The following is a 17,946-nucleotide window of genomic DNA, read 5'->3' as shown; positions in this document are numbered from 1 at the left end:
GAGGTAAAGAGAAACACTAGGCAAAGAGTACAGTCTCAGTTGGGGGAAAAAAGGCAGGATAGCCAGAGAAATACAGAAAATATGAATATATAAGGCAATGTGGAATGTGTAGACTTGTATGTAAAAAAAAAAAAAAAGACATTGCCATCACATGTTCTGTCTCAATATATAAATCCTATATCTGAGAACAGGATGTTAAATTTAAATGCTGAGAAGCTATAAAGACAATCCAGTGTTCTTGTACATAACTTGAGGTTTTTTTAAGTAGCACAGATACAAAGAGACAGTGGCCCATCTCAGAACATCTCAATGAAGGGTAAAGGGCTGCTTCTTGCTGGACAGTTTCAAGGTAGTATCCAGCACTTTTAGCACACACACAAAAGAGATGACTTGTATTACACTGCAGTGCAGATGTGTCCTAAATCAGAGGTGAAGTACTGGTAGAATATCTGTCATTTAACACTACAGTCGTGAGTGCTCATTGTGGTGTAAACAACAGTTGCTGGCTGTTTGTCTTCATCAATTTAAAATTGAGAACTGCCAGCTGAGACAGCTAGACAGAGGATTAATAAAGTCCCTTTACATAAAATATATGGTCCCACCTCAACCACTGGGCACGATGGCCAACTGCAGCACTATGTGGTGACCAAATTTCTTGGGTTCTGTGGCATCCTCAGTAAATTTGAGAAGTTCATTAATTTTGTTTATTGACACTAAAGTTTATCACTCTGTGAGTAAAACTGAAAGTGACAGATTGTTTTATAGGCCGAGGAGAGCCACGGAAAATGCTGAAGCTTTTGTTGCTGCTGTTGCTGTTTCTGAGTCAAGGTCTCACTATGTGGCCCTGGCTCTCCTCCAACTCTTGATATAGACCAGGCTGGCCTCCAACTCAAAGAGACCCACCTGCCTCTGCTTCCTGAGTACTGGGATTAAAGGCGTGTGCCTAGCCTTTGAACTTTAGACCCATTTTACCCAACATTGTCTCTTAGATCATAGTTGCTACCATGGTTTTCAGTGATCTTCCTTCCATTATCCAATCTTTAATTTCTTGCACAGTTGCTATTTTAGAGTGAGTGATTGCAATTACAGTGGTCTGGTGTAGGAGAAATGGATCTGCAAATGAGGATATTTTGCATTTGACACTTATGGTCTGATCTTACAGTTCAGACTTGTCAATTTGACATCTTCAATGTGAGAGGGAAATACAGAGGTACCTGTTTCAGATGCATGAGGCTTGCAGAAGCAATAATTGAATATCACGTCAGGGTACAGAAGTTCAGAAGTAGCATTAAGCACCAGAGTATGCAAGAATGCAGTAAAGAGTTACCAACTCCTCTCTCCCACTCGAGGGCTAAGCAACCATCTTGAGTCTGGGAAAGAACAAATCTCACAATACTGACTGAAATCTATGTGAGAATAGACATGGGGGGGGGCGACTTCAGTCTCAGCAATTTATGTAAAGAATGGTTTTTATACGTGTAGCAACTTCATTCTGAGTGGATATGGGATGGGATTTCTCCACTGGCCTGGTGCTACTTGGAAGGGTGACTCAGGAATAGCCTCTGAGTATGGCAGCTCTCCAAAGACGAACACTTCTCCAGAAGGTGCTCCCACTGGCTGGCGGTCCTCATCTCAGTTCCTTGGCAGGCCACTTGTACCCTGAACCCAAGTTGTGGTCTCCCAGGTGTCCACCCTTCCATTAGAATCTTGATGCACTTCTCTTCAGAGTACCTGTTTGATTTCTTGATGCTGCTGAGGATTGCAGAAAGGACTGGGGAATTGGGGTTATAAACTGCAGGAAAACTCATTCACTTACAGAAAGAACACCAGTCAGTACTGGTGAGGACAGTGAGGCTGGAAGTGGAAGGGGGGGCTAATCACAAGTACAGAAACCTGGTGAGAGATAATGAGGACCCCTTGACAATGGTGACATGGACATGGATTAAAGAACTCATTTTAGATAGGAGAGAATTTTTTTCATTTTTTTATTAAGAAATTTTCTACTCACCCTACATATCACCCACAGATCCCACCTCCTCCCTCTTCCTACCCCCCAGCCCTCCCTCCCAAGCCACCCCACATCCCCACATCCCCCAAATCAAGGTCTCCCATGGGGAGTCAGCAGAGCCCAGTGCACCAAGCTGAGGCAGGTCCAAGCCCCTCCTTGCCCCACCAAGGCTGCACAAGGTGCCACACCGCAGGCACTGGGCTCCAAAAAGCCTGCCCATGCACCAGGGATGGATCCTGATCCCCCCGCCCAGGTGTCCCCCAAGCAGTTCGGGCTAAACAACTGTCTCCTGTATCCAGAGAGCCTAGTCCAGTCTCATGGGGGCTCCACAGCCACCAGTCCACAGTTCATGGGCCTCCACTAGTGTGGCCAGTCATCTCTGCATGTCTTCCCATCGTTACCTCAATGTCTCCCGCCTGCCGTATCCATCCTCTCTCCCATCGATTCCTGGAGCTCAGCCTGGTGCCCTGCAGTGGATCCCTGCATCCGCCTCCATCAGTCACTGGACAAAGGCTCTATGATGACAGTTAGGGTATTCACTAGACCGGTCACCAGAGTAGATCAGTCCAGGCACCCCTTTGATCACTGCCAGCAGTCCAAGGTGAGGTCATCCCTGTGGATTCTTGAGAGCTTCCCCGGCACCCTGCCTCTTCCCACTCCCATGATGTCCTCATCTGTCACAGTATCTCCTTCCCTGCTCTCCCACTCCGTCCCTGCTCCAACTTGACCCTCCCATTTCCCTATGTTCTCACCCCCCATTCCTTGCCCTCTACCAGATAGGAGAGAATTTTAGGATCCAGTGGCAAGGAAAAGTGAGTTCCCTGCCATAGTCAGGAGTCAAATGTCTCTGTTTCATAGTTATGCCATAAGTTTAATCTCAAAACATTGAAATGGTAGCATAAGAAACCCGACAGAAATAATGATTGTTATCAGGCTGCCTTGGATATCTATTTGGTATGTGTCAACATTCTTTCTATGTTTGATTTATAAACAATTTGCAGGATTTTGCATTCTGTATGTAACTTTTGGGTTATTATTCTTTCTTTCTCAAGGATTCACCCAGTCATTTACTTTTAAGCACTAGGGCACACAAAACACAAAAGAAGCATGCAAATAGCATCTAAATCTTCAGGCTAGTTTGGAATTTCCCTGAAATACCATTCTCTGCCAGACCTCATTCTGGTTTGTGCTAAAGTTTGTCCCACAAATCCTGGCAGCTTCCATTTCCAGCCTCACAGTTTGATATTTATTTTAATCAGCTGTTCGTGAAAGGTGGAATTTAGCAACAATTACAGTGACATAAGGTGGGTTTCTGAGTAGATCAGGGTAGCCGAGTGGCTTTCTGTTAGATACTCTTTTCTTTCATCCTCTTTCACCTACATTTCAGCTGTAAGAATAAATCTAAGAAGACTGGTGTTTGGCCTTTCAGCACATTGCCAGCTTTGGCAATTGTAAACTGACTGGTTTTGTACTAAACACCACTGAAATGAAATAAATTAGTCTGCCGAAAGCTTGGCACCCCTGACTACTGCAAATATAAAACCACCAACAGATGCTATTTGCTGAAATGGAGGCTCTTCTAGCAGATGGATGAAAGTTAAACACAAATTGCACTGTTTCTTTTCCTTTTGGTTCATTTGTTTTTATTGCAATATAAAAATTCTGCTATATTAGTTACAGTAAACTTGTAGCAAATGCTTCATGGCTGTTTTGGGATTTCTGAGATCTTTGAAATTACACTCAGACCATTCTTCATTATATGAACTCATTGAAAATGGAGAATCAAATTCTTCATCAGTTCTAAAACTTCCTTTGGTATTCATACTCCAATATTGAAAACAATAATGAGAAGTAAGCACCAAATGCTCACAATGGAATGTCATGCCTCTGTCTTAGATATCAGGAACTAGGCTGTGATAAAGTCACACCTATCACATCTCCAATAGTCATTAGGCATTTAGAACTAGAAAGTTTTTACAGTATCTTATTTCCTTGTATACTGTTACATCATTTAGATAGCCCATAAACAAAGAGAATGGTGACTCTGTTCTCCAATTCAATGACTCATATACCATTTAAAGTAATCACTAGCAATTGATATCAATTCTCAAAAGCAATAATGGCATTATTAATCATTCAAAAAATTTAGATATTTCTTGCCACAGACCTGTTTTCTAATGTAATTTAAATAGTTCATATTCTCTAGAGAAATCTGAAATTTATCTTTTGTACCTTCCTTCTGGTTTCAAAGATTATTTATTAAATCATATTTATGATAATAGAACACAAGAAATTTCAACATTGTAGAAGTAGTAGAATAAACACAAATATTTTTAAATATTTATAGGAAGGATCCTTTGTAATTGCGTTGTTTTTAATCTTCAGAATCATTGGTATTCTTATTTACAGGGTCAGGATCGTGCCGATTTAGTTACTCCGACCCCAGCATCATTGTGTCATACGCCAAGAACAGCTCTGCCGACTGGATGCAACTGGAGAAAATCAGGTTTGTTACCATTAAAGTATTTGCATCCTATATGTTGTGAGTAGACTACATTCCTCTGCTTGCTGCACTCCACCCCTGACATTTTTCTTTGAAGTACTTAAGTCATGAGTATACATATTATGGCCTGTCCTACTTGAGGGAGATGTCGCTAGAAATGTAATCTTCCCATTCATAACTTCCTACTGTTAGTACTCCTTATACCAAACTGTTTGGGGTTGCAGCACATTTTGGACTATAACTTTTGAGAGAGCATCCTTTCCCACATAACATCACCAGCTGTGGCAGGCAGGAGGTGAGCTGACTTTGGCCTGGCATACAGACCCGAGAGGAGGTCCAGAGACTGCCTGCCTGCATCCGTTTCTTCCACGGTGATATGGGTTCATAGCTACTAGGCCTTTTGCATCTCATGTAGTTCTGCCACTTAACTTCTTATGTCCCTCAAGCGCATCTTTACATCCTGTATTTTCCTTCCTTCGAGAGTTCTCCAATAAGAAAATGAAGTAGGAGACTCCAGGTGGAAGGAACGCTCTGATGTTGGAAAGATTTGATGGTGTTAAAAAGTCCCCGATTGTGTTTATTACTGCCATCGAGTTTAAGCCATGAAATACATTTCAAAGTGGATAATTAATTGCAGGAATAATATGCAAAAGAAAACAATGAGACTGGCATGTTGCCTGCTGTGCTGGGGGCCTTAGCCCCACATTTGTATTAAAATGATTATGGTGGCCAGGTTAGTTCTTCAATTGAAGAAAAATTTAAGTAGAATATTTCCCAACAGTTTTGAGACATTTGTTTTCTATCAGCTCTTTTCTTTAAGTTAAAAGAATGATAATCTGTTTAGGGAAGCAGAAGAAATATTAGGTTGATAATCTTTAATACTTACCAATTTGTACAAGGCTTCTAGAGTATATTAAAAAATAAAACCCACATATCTAAGCTCTAATCTTACAAAACTGAGGAAGGTAATTCTAAGTTAGGATTTTAATAAATTATTTCCTCTATGAATGGATAAAATATAATTTATGGATGGTTACTGTATGCTGAGCTCTAACATGCTGTGTCAACTTTATGATAACATTTGCTCTTCTTTCTAATTTGTAGAATTTTGAAAATGCATTCATATTAGATACTTAGGCATCTAAATGGCTGTAAGCAAACCAATATACATATAGAAATTTTACCTATATCCCCACAACTTTTCTTCTACTATCTTATATCATGACCTAAATAAATTATAATGTATATTTGTTGCTGGAAAAGAGCTATATGCTTCTGAAGTGATAAATGATGAAACTACACATTTGATTGCACATATGAAGATTACATTCAGCTGAGTACAATAATTTTTTTCATGAAATGGCACTTTCAATTTTAGGCTGTGTACCAAGCCACCATGCTCATGTATGCAAATTCTCCTTACCACTGGGGATCAGCATGAAAGTTTTTTCTAACCACTATCTTCAACTGAAGTATATTCTCTTCATCAGTTTAAATTCTTTTGAAGCTAAAAAAAAATAATACTCACCATGAAATATTGTAAAAGAGAATTGAATTGATTACCCCCAAAGGTGAGAAACACCATCTATAACCACAGTGACAATTCTGAAGATATATATGTGCTTCACTGGTGAGTGAAAAATATGGTTTTTTTCTCCAGCCCTTCCCAAACTGATTTATAGCAAGCCCAGCCTACCACTAGTTTGCATTTTAGCACCATTTTTAATCTCAGCTAAAACGACCATTTTTACAGCAGCAGATTTTTACTTTGGTAGAATAAAATGATTAATAAAACTTTTATTATATAGCAGAGATAGATCCTAATAGATGTGATATAAAGGTCTTATTAAATTATATCTTTTTCAAAGATTGACCAAATACAATTGTAAATAATTATAAGTGAATACAGTCATTAGATGTAAAAAATGTATCTGATGACTAAAAAAATAACAATTATAAAGACTAATCTGTCGTATATATGTGTGTATATGTATTTAAACATATCATATGCAGTGACCTCTATTCAATGCATAATTTCAAAACATCAATATTAATTTCTGTTTTTCTTTTCAAGTGAATGATTTTAAACAGAACATCTACCATTGATTTTAAATAGAACATCTACCATGTGCCGGAACTCTTCTCGATACAATTTCATTCTTTTTGTGTAATCATAGCAGCTGGGCCACTGCCCCTGCCCTTGCTCCCTTCTTGGCTTATTTGAACACACTTAGTACTTTCTTTGTGTCAAATATAAAACCCTCAAAGACCTTAAGTATATGCCCTGTTACCACTTAGTAGGAAAGCTGTAGCAAGCAGCAGAAACTGAGGGTTGGACCATGGGCTTATATTTAATCTACGGTGAACATTGCATGCTCACGGTAAGGCAGTGATCCTAACTGTGCGTGACCTCCTCTTTGCACCATGTTTTCCAGAGCCCCTTCCAATCTCAGCACAATTATCCACATCCTCTACCTTCCTGAGGAAGCCAAAGGAGAGAACGTGCAGTTCCAGTGGAAGCAGGACAGCCTGGATGTAGGTGAGGTGTACGAAGCCTGCTGGGCCTTGGATAACATCCTGGTCATCAATGCAGCCCACAGACAAGTCATTCTGGAAGACAGTCTCGACCCAGTGGACACAGGCAACTGGCTCTTCTTCCCTGGAGCAACGGTCAAGGTTTGAGTGCTTTCATTTCTTCTTCCTTTAGAAACCCAAAGCTCACTGAACAGTCATTTCAAGATAACTTTTTCCCAAGACAACTCTGAGTATTAACTAACATTCTTCTATCTCATATATTGCCATTTAAGGTTGTGATATTTTGTAAAAAATGTTTGTTTACTCATTCATTTAACAATTGTTTGAGAACTCAGACTGGGCTTGAACCCTGAGAAGATAATCATAAAAGGGCAAATACACTTCTCCTATTTTGTGGCTATCATTTTAGTGGAAGCAGATAGACACATAGCTGTGCAAATACAGAACAGACTAGTTGTCATTTGCTGGGAAAGCTTAGAGTTCTGAGGCAGCATTAAGTCCAGGTGTGGGGATTTGGAAGGTTACCCAGAAAATAGGGAAGGCAAGCAGATGCTGCAGGGTGGTAGGGTGGTTGGAAGGTGGCAGGTGGGAGGAGGACTAGCATGCCAGGAATTGGAGATCTCATGTGTAGAGGTCTGAGCTGGGTTATTGTGTCTTCCACACATTTGTGTGTTGCAAGATGATCATATTGGGCTAGAAAGTAGAGACCTTGTCATATCATAAGGATGAAGCACTTGTGAATGGGGATTAGTGTCCCTGTGAAAGAGAACTCTTTGGCCCTCAGCATGTGAAGCCAGCAAGACTGAGGGAGAATGTGTAGGCACTTACTAAGTCTTCCAGAGCTCTGCTCACAGCCCCTGACTTCCCATATTGTTAGAAATAGATGTTCCTATTTCAGTTTTCCAGGCTATAATGGTTTGTCATAGCAGCCCCAAACTAAGACAGAGTCTAGGTCAGCAGTTCTCAATCTGTGGATCACAAGCCCTATCAGATATCTTGCATATTAGATATTTACATTAGTATTCATAACAATAACAAAATTACACTTATGAAGAAGCAACAAAATACTTTTATGGTTGTGGGTCACCACAACATGAAGAACTGTATTAAAGGGTCAGCATTAGGAAAGTTGAGAATCATTGGTCTTGGTGGTGAGTGCATAAAGCAAAAACCCTTAAATGGAGTTCAAAATAGCTCTCCAGTATTTCTTGAGACTTGTAGTAAGTAGTTCTAGTGTATGGCAAGTGAGAAGACCTTGAAGATCTGCTAGCTGCTGTAGTATTGGAACTCTATCTGAAGATCGTATCTACTGGGGTACTTTAAATAAGAGTCAATCATATTTGGTACCTGAAATTGCTCTTCTAAAAGAGTACACTGAATGAAAGGAATACATGGAAAGACCAAATAGGCTGCTTACAAATCATTCAATGGGAGATCTTGTTAGGCAGAAGAAGTGTAGACATAGTCCAGATTTTGTAACAAGTGAATGTTCCCTCCTCAGGTTGGGAACTGATAAAGAAAATAAAGGGATGGTAGGTGTGAAGGGCAAGGTTTGGGCAGCAAGATGGACAAGGGTTACTCACTGAAACAGAAATATAGGAGGAACAGGTTCACAGGAAGGTTAAGGGTTACTTGAGTTTGGACACATAACTCTTGATGTTCTTAGAGCCAAGCAGCAAATGGTTGGCAAGAGATCAGAGGCATGGGTCAAAAGTTAGGAAGGTGCAATGTTGGTAGTTGTCACCGATGAGTGGGATAGCAATCATGAACTTGCCTGATGAGAGTCTGTGATAAAAGAAAACAATATGAAAAATGTTATTAGGCCTTCAACTGTGTCCCACATATCGCTAACGTGTAGACATAAATTACAAATTCAGGTTACAGATATTTTTGTTTTTTAGCTGTGGCTTACTGATGCAAAACAATCCTGTGCTAGGTGGAAGAAAGGTCACAAGAAGGAAAACTAAGAGAATATGAAGACTTAAAATATTTTACTTGTTTGTGTATGTAATATAGGAAATTAACCTAGGACCTTATGCATGCTAGGCAAATATTCTACCACTAAGCTATATCCTCAATTCTCTTCTTACTATTTGGGCTAGAGGTACAAGGTCTCACCAAGTTGCCCAGGTTGGCCTTGAACTCACCATATTGTCCATATAGGTCTCAAACTTATGGTGCCTCTGCCCTCTGCCACCTCTGGCTCTTCTTCTTCTTAGGTATCCAGGATTAGAGGCCTGTACCACAAGGTACAGCTTGCTTGCCCCCTTTTAATAATTTATTTCAGGAAGCTGAGTTTGAGTTTGGTGCCTTAGACTACTTTGCTTGATATTTATGTCAGTTGAACAATACATTGAGAGTTGAAATATCAGTTGATTGTTTTATCGGGGTTTTTTTTTATTCTGGTTATGGCTTTTAAGGCAGGAAAATCAAACAATATCATTATTTGATAATTATAATATTTGAAACAAGAGTCTTTGTAGAAACACTTGTTTTTAAGATTTTACAATTATGTTGATTATATCCTATTTTTAGCATCTACCCAAAGGAATCTGACCTCAATGAATAAATATTCATTATCAAAAATAAAAAAAATAATAATTTGTTTCAGTACTATACAAGAAAAAGGATTGTAAATTATTTAGTGAAATCTCAACACAAAAATTCTCCTTCTTCCTCAAGTGATCAAAACTTGTAGTCATTTTGGCTCAAGGTGATAAGTTTACACCTGTCTTGGAAATAGGCACCCCTCAGCTCAGTTCACAAAACCATCCCGCTAGCCTCCTTACTGAAAATCTAACACAGTTCAAAGCTGCTTTCCCTTAGAAAGAGTTTGCCTAGTCTTTTGCATAGAGAACTTTGTCATGATACTCTATGGGATATTGTCTGCCACTGTGTTGAAGAGGGCTCTCTGCTGTCTTCATCTACACTAACAAGCAGGTACTGAACCCTTTTCCAGCAGCATCATTTATCATCTGACTCTCATCCTCTCTACTAAACGATTGCGTTTATGCCTTGTATTACCAACTATTATACTAATCTAATTAGCTGTTTGGTTTCTTAATGTGTGCTTTGGTTCTACCCATGGTAGAAATGAATTAGGTCTGCTTTTGCTTCAGTAGAAAATTTAATTAAATTAAAACTTTGAGTAGAAAATGCTTTTTTTTTTTTCCTCTTTGGTCTTTTGTCCCACTCATAAGCTTACTAACCACACAACTGAGAATTGCCAAGAGACCTTGGTCTACTAAGAAAAAAATGTCCTGTGGTAATGATTTATTTCATTGTCTTTAAGCCACCTGCCAGATAGAAGTTCTTCTCTGATGTCTCTTTTGAAAACTTGAAGTAAATGCCATAGTCGAATCTAAGAATTTGTCCTTTTAACTTATTTGAATGACCACTCTTTTTATTTTGTTTGAAATATCTCAAAATGAAAACTGTTGTTGGTTGTTTTTACTCTTTCTCTTTTCGGGGCCTGCCTCCCAGCTCCCAAAAAATAACACACAGAGGCTTATTCTTAAGTATAAATGCCCAGCCTTAGCTTGGCTTGTTGCTAGCCAGCTTTCCTTAACTTTAAATTATTCCATCTAGCTTTTACCTCAGGCTTTTACCTTTCTCTGGCTACTTCTTTTTTCCCCTAGATTTTAGATTCTGTATATCAGCTCTGCCTGCCAACCCTGCCTTTACTTTCTTCTGCCTTGGTATTGGACATTTAGCTCTTTATTAGACCATCAGTGTTTCAGACAGACACACTAACACAGCTTCATAGAGTTAAATGAATGTAACATAAAAGTAACATACCTTAAAATAATATTCCACAATATTCCCCCTTTTTATCTAAATAAAAAAAAGGGCCGGGCGGTGGTGGCGCACGCCTTTAATCCCAGCACTCGGGAGGCAGAGCCAGGCGGATCGCTGTGAGTTCGAGGCCAGCCTGGGCTACCAAGTGAGCTCCAGGAAAGGCGCAAAACTACGCAGAGAAACCCTGTCTCGAAAAACCAAAAAAAAAAAAAAAAAAAAAAAAAAAAGGTTTTAACTTTAACATAGTATAACTACATACAACAAAAACAGTAATCAAGTAAGAATTAATTTACAATATTCAGTTCATTTATGTTTAGCAAATTCAGAGAAAGCACTCCACCATCCATCCATCTTAGTAACTCCAAAGTTTTACACCCAATCCACTTTCTATCATAACTAAGGAAAACTGCAACTATAACTATCTAGTCTTCAACTCCATCAAAGACCCAGAAGTATGTAATATTATCTAACAACAGAGACATTTGGCTGCCTAGACAGTCACCCAAAGTTCTTCTGCAAGGTTGGGGCATCCATCTTCAGTAGTCTACAGACCCAGAATATCTGGCAAACTTTTCAGTGAAGCAGGAAGTTTGAAAGACTGTCCCACCTATATTGACAAAGTTCATTAGTCACTTTCCTCTGTGTCCTGCAGAATGTCTGGCAGTTTCTTCTGTGGAGCAGTAATTTTGAAGGACTGTCCTGCCTTGTTTTGGCAAAGTTCAACAGTATTTTTCCTGTGTCCTGCATGTCCAGTCTACATAGCACATTTTGAGCAGTCAAAGGCAAGAGCAGTTTCTTTGCCTAGTGGCTACCCTTGCCACAATGAAAGCAAACTCCATAAGGAGTTTCTCAATGCCCATCATCTCTGAAGTAAATTTGTGCTGCCAGGAGCAGATGTGTCTCATTGTTGTGAAAAACCTTATTATAACAAAATATTTTAAATACCATAATTCTATAGGTCTTTGAAGTATTTTAAGACCATCTATCTAAAGTATATTTCAATATGATCCTGAAAACATACCTAACATATCTGCTAATTTGATTGTTATAAATATCCACTAACCTGTGTTTCCTGATTATCCTATATAGTTTATAATAATAGATTTCAAAAACTGGAGTGTCACCCTACATTTCCAAATGAACTGCATAGGCACAATACCTCAAACAAAAATGGAAACATACATACAATATGTTGTAACAAAAATAACCTTAAATTAATGTACAAAATCCATTAAACAAGAGTAGGAACATTTATACAGCATAACAAAAATATCTTTAATTTGTATCAATATTCTATATTCCCCTAAATGATAACAAACATCCATAACCCACCAAATAACCAAAAGCCACCCACACCCCCCAACTCTTGGGAATGTGGGCGTAGTTTTTTTCTAAACTGCTTCCTGCTGGCTGTGGGCAAAGGCATCTTTGTGGGTCCCTACGAAAATTTTGAGGTAATGACCAAGTCCTGGGAAGACAAGGAGTTACATTTGTTAATAAATATCACCTGTCAAGATTCAGGAGGTCTTCCCTGATCAAACCTTGTCCATATTAATCCTGAAGAATCCACAACCTCTCATCTCCTGTGGGAACAAAACTCCTAAGCATTTCTTATTTCCATTTGAAAAATACATTTTTTACTTCTTTTTTAAAGTTAAGACAGCTCTAAAGTATCTAGATTGGTTCAATTTTGCAGTCCTGCTCACAAGCCCATGACTGTCCACAGCTGTCTCTTGCCCATCAGCCTTCAAAAAATTCAAAATCAAAATAATACTATACAGAATTCAGACTCTCTGTGTATTCCCCATCTTTACATGGCTTTTTTCTTTTACTTTCTCTTTTAAGACTTTATTTTATAAACTGTTCATTTTTCCTATGACTATACCCTTTTTCTTAAGCCTATGCACATTGTTAAACACACTGTACCCTGTTTAGAGGGTTTTTTTTTTCCATCTGGACCTTTTTTTTACTGTGTATCATTTAGCCTTTTTTTACTTCATGAGCAAACTTGAGACTGCTAAGCAGCATGGACCTCTGCCCATGACTTTGGTGGCTGGCTCTGCCCACTTGTTGGATTGTGAAAGTCAGGCCTAAAACCTGTGGCCTCATCGGAGGTTCATGACCAGGAACTGCATTTAACCTTCCTAGAGCTCTAGAATGTTGATGCTTGCACTGTGACAGACATTTTTTTCTTAGTTTTTTTGTTCTTACCTAACATACTGGCTGCTCACTGTCTAGCAGAAACTCTTAAAGGAGCCATATTTTTTTAAGTTTTCTCAGGCACTATGGAAATTCAAGCCCAATGTTGGGCACAAAAATGTTGTTGGTTGTTTTTACACTTTCTCTTTTGGGGGTCTGTCACCCAGATCCCAAATAAATCACACACGGAGTCTTATTCTTACTTATGAATGCCAGGCCTTAGCCAGCTTTCCTTAACTTTAAATTATCCCATCTAGCTTTTGCTGTGGCTTTTTCCCTTTCTCTATTTCTGTAAACCTTTCATTATTTCTTTTTTTATTTTTTATTTTATTTTACAATACAATTTAGTTCTACATATCAGCCACAGATTCCCTTGTTCTCCCCCCTCCCGCCCCTTCCCCTTCCCTCTAGCCCACCCCTCATTATGCTATATAGCTGGGTGACTGGCCCCTGATGTCCTCCTTCTCTGGCTACTTCTTTTTTTCCCCAGATTTATCCTTCTATATATTCTCCCTGCCTGCCAGCCCTGCCTATTTCTCTCTCCTGCCTCGCTATTGGACATTCAGCTCTTTATTAGACCATCAGATGTTTCAGACAAAGTAACACAGAGTTAAATGCAACATAAACAAAAGTAACACACCTTAAAATAATATTCTACAACAGAAAACTTTTTCTTTGACTAGATGATCCAGAATACTAAAATAAAAGTTGTTTTTTGAAACTATATGAAATTTACTTATCAAATATTAACTCTTTCCTTAGTGGCTTCTGAGATGAACACAGAAGACAATAAAACTACTTAGAAAACATGTCAGTGCGCCTGTAGGTTATGAGAGTGTTTGAAATGTTGCTGTATTTTGGCTTTTAATTGTAAGGATTACATGGGTTTGCTCAACCTACTTTGTCTTTTTATGTTTATTAAATATTACTAAGGTAGTTACATTTTAACTATGTCAAAAAAAAAAACCCTCCCATGATTAAGAGGGGGGAAAAGTGTGTGTTGGGCGTATGTGCACATGTGTGTGCATGTCTGCATGTGTGTACATGTGTGTGCGTGTGTGCATGTCTATAAAATTCTCTTAAATGCAAATGTTGATAAAGTAAAACAGTTATAGATAATACACAGTTGTGACAACTAAATTGTCCAGCTGCTGATCTCAAAGACAATGTTTAAGGTAATGGGTCAAAAAAGAAAGAGAAAAACGAGTCATTGTCACTCACAGTAAGTATTTCTCTCATCTTCTCCAGATGTTTCAATTTCTCTGGAAATATTTACTATTTCATCTGAACTGTCATTGTTTATCCCAAGTAGAGCAAAGTGCCAAAGACTAGACAGCTTAAGGAGTCCCATGATCCAGGGAACTGTAGGTATACCTCACCAGCTTAAATCTCCTCTGGGCTGGTAGAACACTGACGTTCTTGGTCTTTAATAATTAATGTGAACTGCATCCATAAGAATACAGCTTTTACTGGAGAACCCTGTCTCATGTTTTATGTGTTTGTCAAGTAGTGTGAGGTATTGAACCTGTAATCTACATCCCCAGCTCTTTGCTGCAGGTTTTGATTTGGTAAACGGAAGTAGATGGTAAAAAATCTCCCAGTTGGCCACATATGTTTCTCTTTCATCCTTTTGTGCCCACAGCCCTGCCTGCTGCATCTTCCAGGCTTTTCCCAGAAAATGTTCCCACATAAAAGGAAAGGTGTGCCACATTCTGTTGTGCTTCTAATTACCATCATTATTTTTCATTTCCCACGAATCCCGAAGCAGCCCTTTGTTCGCTACCAAGTACACGAAGCTTTAAATGCCAGTAAATACTCTGGTGCATTTGCTAAAGCTCCTCAGAGTGGTACCTCCTTAGCAACCACGACACAGGAGCAGATGTGTACTGAGCACAGGAAAAGCCTAAGGCCACTTGCTATTACATCACCTGTTTCACCTGCTGGCAACGGTGATTCTGTCTTCTTTCACAGAATGAGACTTTTAACTTCTGTATGTTAGAAACAAAAGATTGAGTGTCAGTTTATACTATTCTAAAGTGGGTTATGGTATCAGTTCATCAATACAGTTGTTAGGATGGGCCTGTCTGGCAGCTGTGGGTGCTCACATGACACATGTAAGAGTCAGAGGGACCACCTGGTGAGAGGGAATGAGTAATCTCAAGGCAACTTCTGAGCACCAGCTGTGAGTGACTTTGGTCTAATCAAGGATTAAAGGACATGAACCAAATATTTTTGCTCTTCCCATTTAAAACTATCAAGTTTCAGGATTTTATGCCGGGTAAGGTTCTCACACTCAGGAATGATACTTGCAGTATTGTGAAAACTGTGTGGATCCTTGACAATAACGGATGAAAATAACAACAGTAGCATAACTGTAGCTATGATAAATGGTAATTAAGACAGCAGTTGTACTGGTAGTATTTCATGAAGGCTTGTACTACAGGCACTGTGAGGAAGACCTGACATCAGCTTTGTGTCAGTGCTGATCAGCACTGGGAGACCGGGAGGACACTGACAGCGCAGTGTTCAGTCTGCTTACCCACTCCTGAAATGTCTCAACAAATCCATCAGGCTCATCTGTTTCCACCTTTTCAAATATGCATCTTGCAATTTGAGAAGATTCTTAGTTTTAGACTCAAAGGAATGTGTTTCGTGTACGTCTGCAGGGTCAGCCCAGAGCTGCCACAGCTGCATGCTTCCCATCCTGTGCCATCAGAGAGGAGGGCTGCAAACGTCAGCGAGTTACTACTCCCAGGAGAATCATGGATAAACGAGCTAGAAAGAGCTACGCTTGAATCAGAAATTCTTCTATTCTCCCCATTCTTTAATACAACCCCATGAAGAAGATTTTCCGAATGAATTAATACGCCATGAACATGTGCTGGTCAAGCAGATGTTTCACTCTGTTGTCTCTTTGCTCACACTTTTGATGGCAGGCACAACTTTTATCTTGAAAGTATAAATCATCCATGGCTTCTCGCTGTCTTGTGTTTGTGCATGTGTGCATGTGTGTGTGCACACGCTCATGCATGTACACAGGCATGTATGTGTGCATGTGAAAAAGATGAGCAGAAGGAAGTAGAGTACTTTGTTCACTATCCGTTATAAGTGTTTCTCTCTGCTCAGCGAGCCTGGTTCCTCTGACCTTGCGGGGACGTAAGTCACTGGTTTCTGTCAGTGCTGCTGGAATGGACCTACAGATTAAAAGCTGACATAGCTGCTGTCCCATGTGCTTCTCGTTTTTAGGAAACCTTTCCATTCTGGTTGCCCTACCTGCTGATCTTTTTCTATTTATTACCCAGTTGCCTAGAGTTCTAGATCACCCCTTGTATGTGTTTATGTCAAGTTGTGTTGAGAGGTAACTCAACGCTACCTGCCACTGATGCTGTTAGAATGATTGCCCTTGGGAAGAGCTATGATTTGAACACATGCATTTGAAAAGGAACTCTTTTAAGAAGCAGTTTATTGGAATTTTCAAGTTCACACCAAGGATTTGGAGTTACATTCAGTCACAAGCTTTGGAAGAGGCGTGTCATTGTCTCTTCTGTCACCTGACTTCTGTTTGCCTCTTTGCCACATCCATCTTTGATAATAAGGCGGTGGCGACACTTTACTCGTAGAATGAACACAAAAGGGCCTAAGGAAGACAACAGCCAGTAGGAAAGTCAACAGACCATTAAAGAGAGCCATTAAATCAGAACAAGAGAGTTTGTTTATTTTCTTATTGCTCTCATGCATAGTGAATTTAACAGACTTGTTGCTCCATTGGACGGAAGGCAAGTCCCCAAACCAGGATTGTATCTTCACTGCCAATGTCTGCTGTCGCCCCTCGAAGGCTGTTATTAATTGTCACAAATAGCTGAATCATCAGTGGAGAAGAAAAATTATGTTCAAATTAAGAAAAAAAATGTAAATGAATTTGGCTGAGAATTGTTAAACCTTAATGAAAGTTGAGGCTCGTGAGGAAAACTAAAGTCTGACAGTGGTGAAAGGGAGAAGCCAAGTCATTTTTGAACCTGCCTTCCGGGAACAAACCCCTGAAGAGCGAGGCCTGCTTGACGCAGGTGCCCAGCACGTCTTCCAGGTACCACTCCACTCAGTACCCTGGAAAGATGGCTCAACAGCTGACTTCACAATTTTGTTTTCTTTCAAGGTAAAGGACAAATAGGAAGCAATGAGATTTGCTTGGCAAAAATATGCTTTGCAGATCGCTCTTCTTCAGACTGTCCAGCATGACTGTGGGACTTGTGTACTGAGTTTCTAATGAGGATAAACCTGAGCACAGTGAGACTCGTGGCCAGCCATGTTCCCATGTCTTATTCCATTAGGAGTCTGAATGATAACTGTGATTTCCTGGCTAGATTCCAGCTTGGTTAATTGCATGCTGTCTACCCAGATTCCCTCTGCTTGGGGAACTCTTCATCTGGATTGTGCTGCTCTTATTATTGTGTTTCCCCCAAGAGGTGGATACATATTATAAAATGCGCCAGAATATAATTTGTTAAGCTAATAAGAGTACTTTGGGGATGAAGGGTTAAGTGTGGAAGTGTGCTTTTCACAATCTCCCCCTAGTGAGGTCTATTTGTATAGTAATTAACATGGAATAGCATCAGTGAAATATGGACATGAGCCAGGTCACCATAACAAAAGTGTAATGTAGGAACAACTAATTTTGATAAATTCTACAGCAGATAACCATTCAGACAAATCCCCTGAGCCAGATGTGCCTTTTGCTTTTGTCTTGTTTTATTTGCAATTAAAACTGATATTTTTAATCTCTGATAAAGATGGCACAGTATTCAATAAGTAAAGCTTATTTTTTCTGTATGGTAACATTTCCATCATCTTTGTGTGTGTTACATCTCCTAACAAAATAACTTTCATGGTAGCATTCTTTGAAGTA

General features: G+C 39.5%; 1 protein-coding gene across 3 annotated transcripts in view; it reads left to right on the top strand.

Moving 5' to 3' along the window:
* Positions 1-17,946, top strand: part of Reln (reelin) — a 457,868-nt gene that overhangs the window by 260,376 nt on the left and 179,546 nt on the right. For all 3 annotated transcript variants that reach the window (XM_028890934.2, XM_037203573.1, XM_028890933.2), the window contains exons 9-10: positions 4,418-4,514; positions 6,947-7,187. In XM_028890934.2, coding sequence (XP_028746767.1) covers positions 4,418-4,514; positions 6,947-7,187 — 338 coding nt within the window. The remainder of the gene's footprint in view (positions 1-4,417; positions 4,515-6,946; positions 7,188-17,946) is intronic.

The sequence above is a fragment of the Peromyscus leucopus genome, chromosome 3 (genome assembly GCF_004664715.2).
Source record: "Peromyscus leucopus breed LL Stock chromosome 3, UCI_PerLeu_2.1, whole genome shotgun sequence".
NCBI classification, from domain to species: Eukaryota; Metazoa; Chordata; class Mammalia; order Rodentia; family Cricetidae; genus Peromyscus; species Peromyscus leucopus.
Note: the sequence above shows the minus strand (reverse complement) of the source record. Positions and strands in the feature narration are given on the sequence as shown.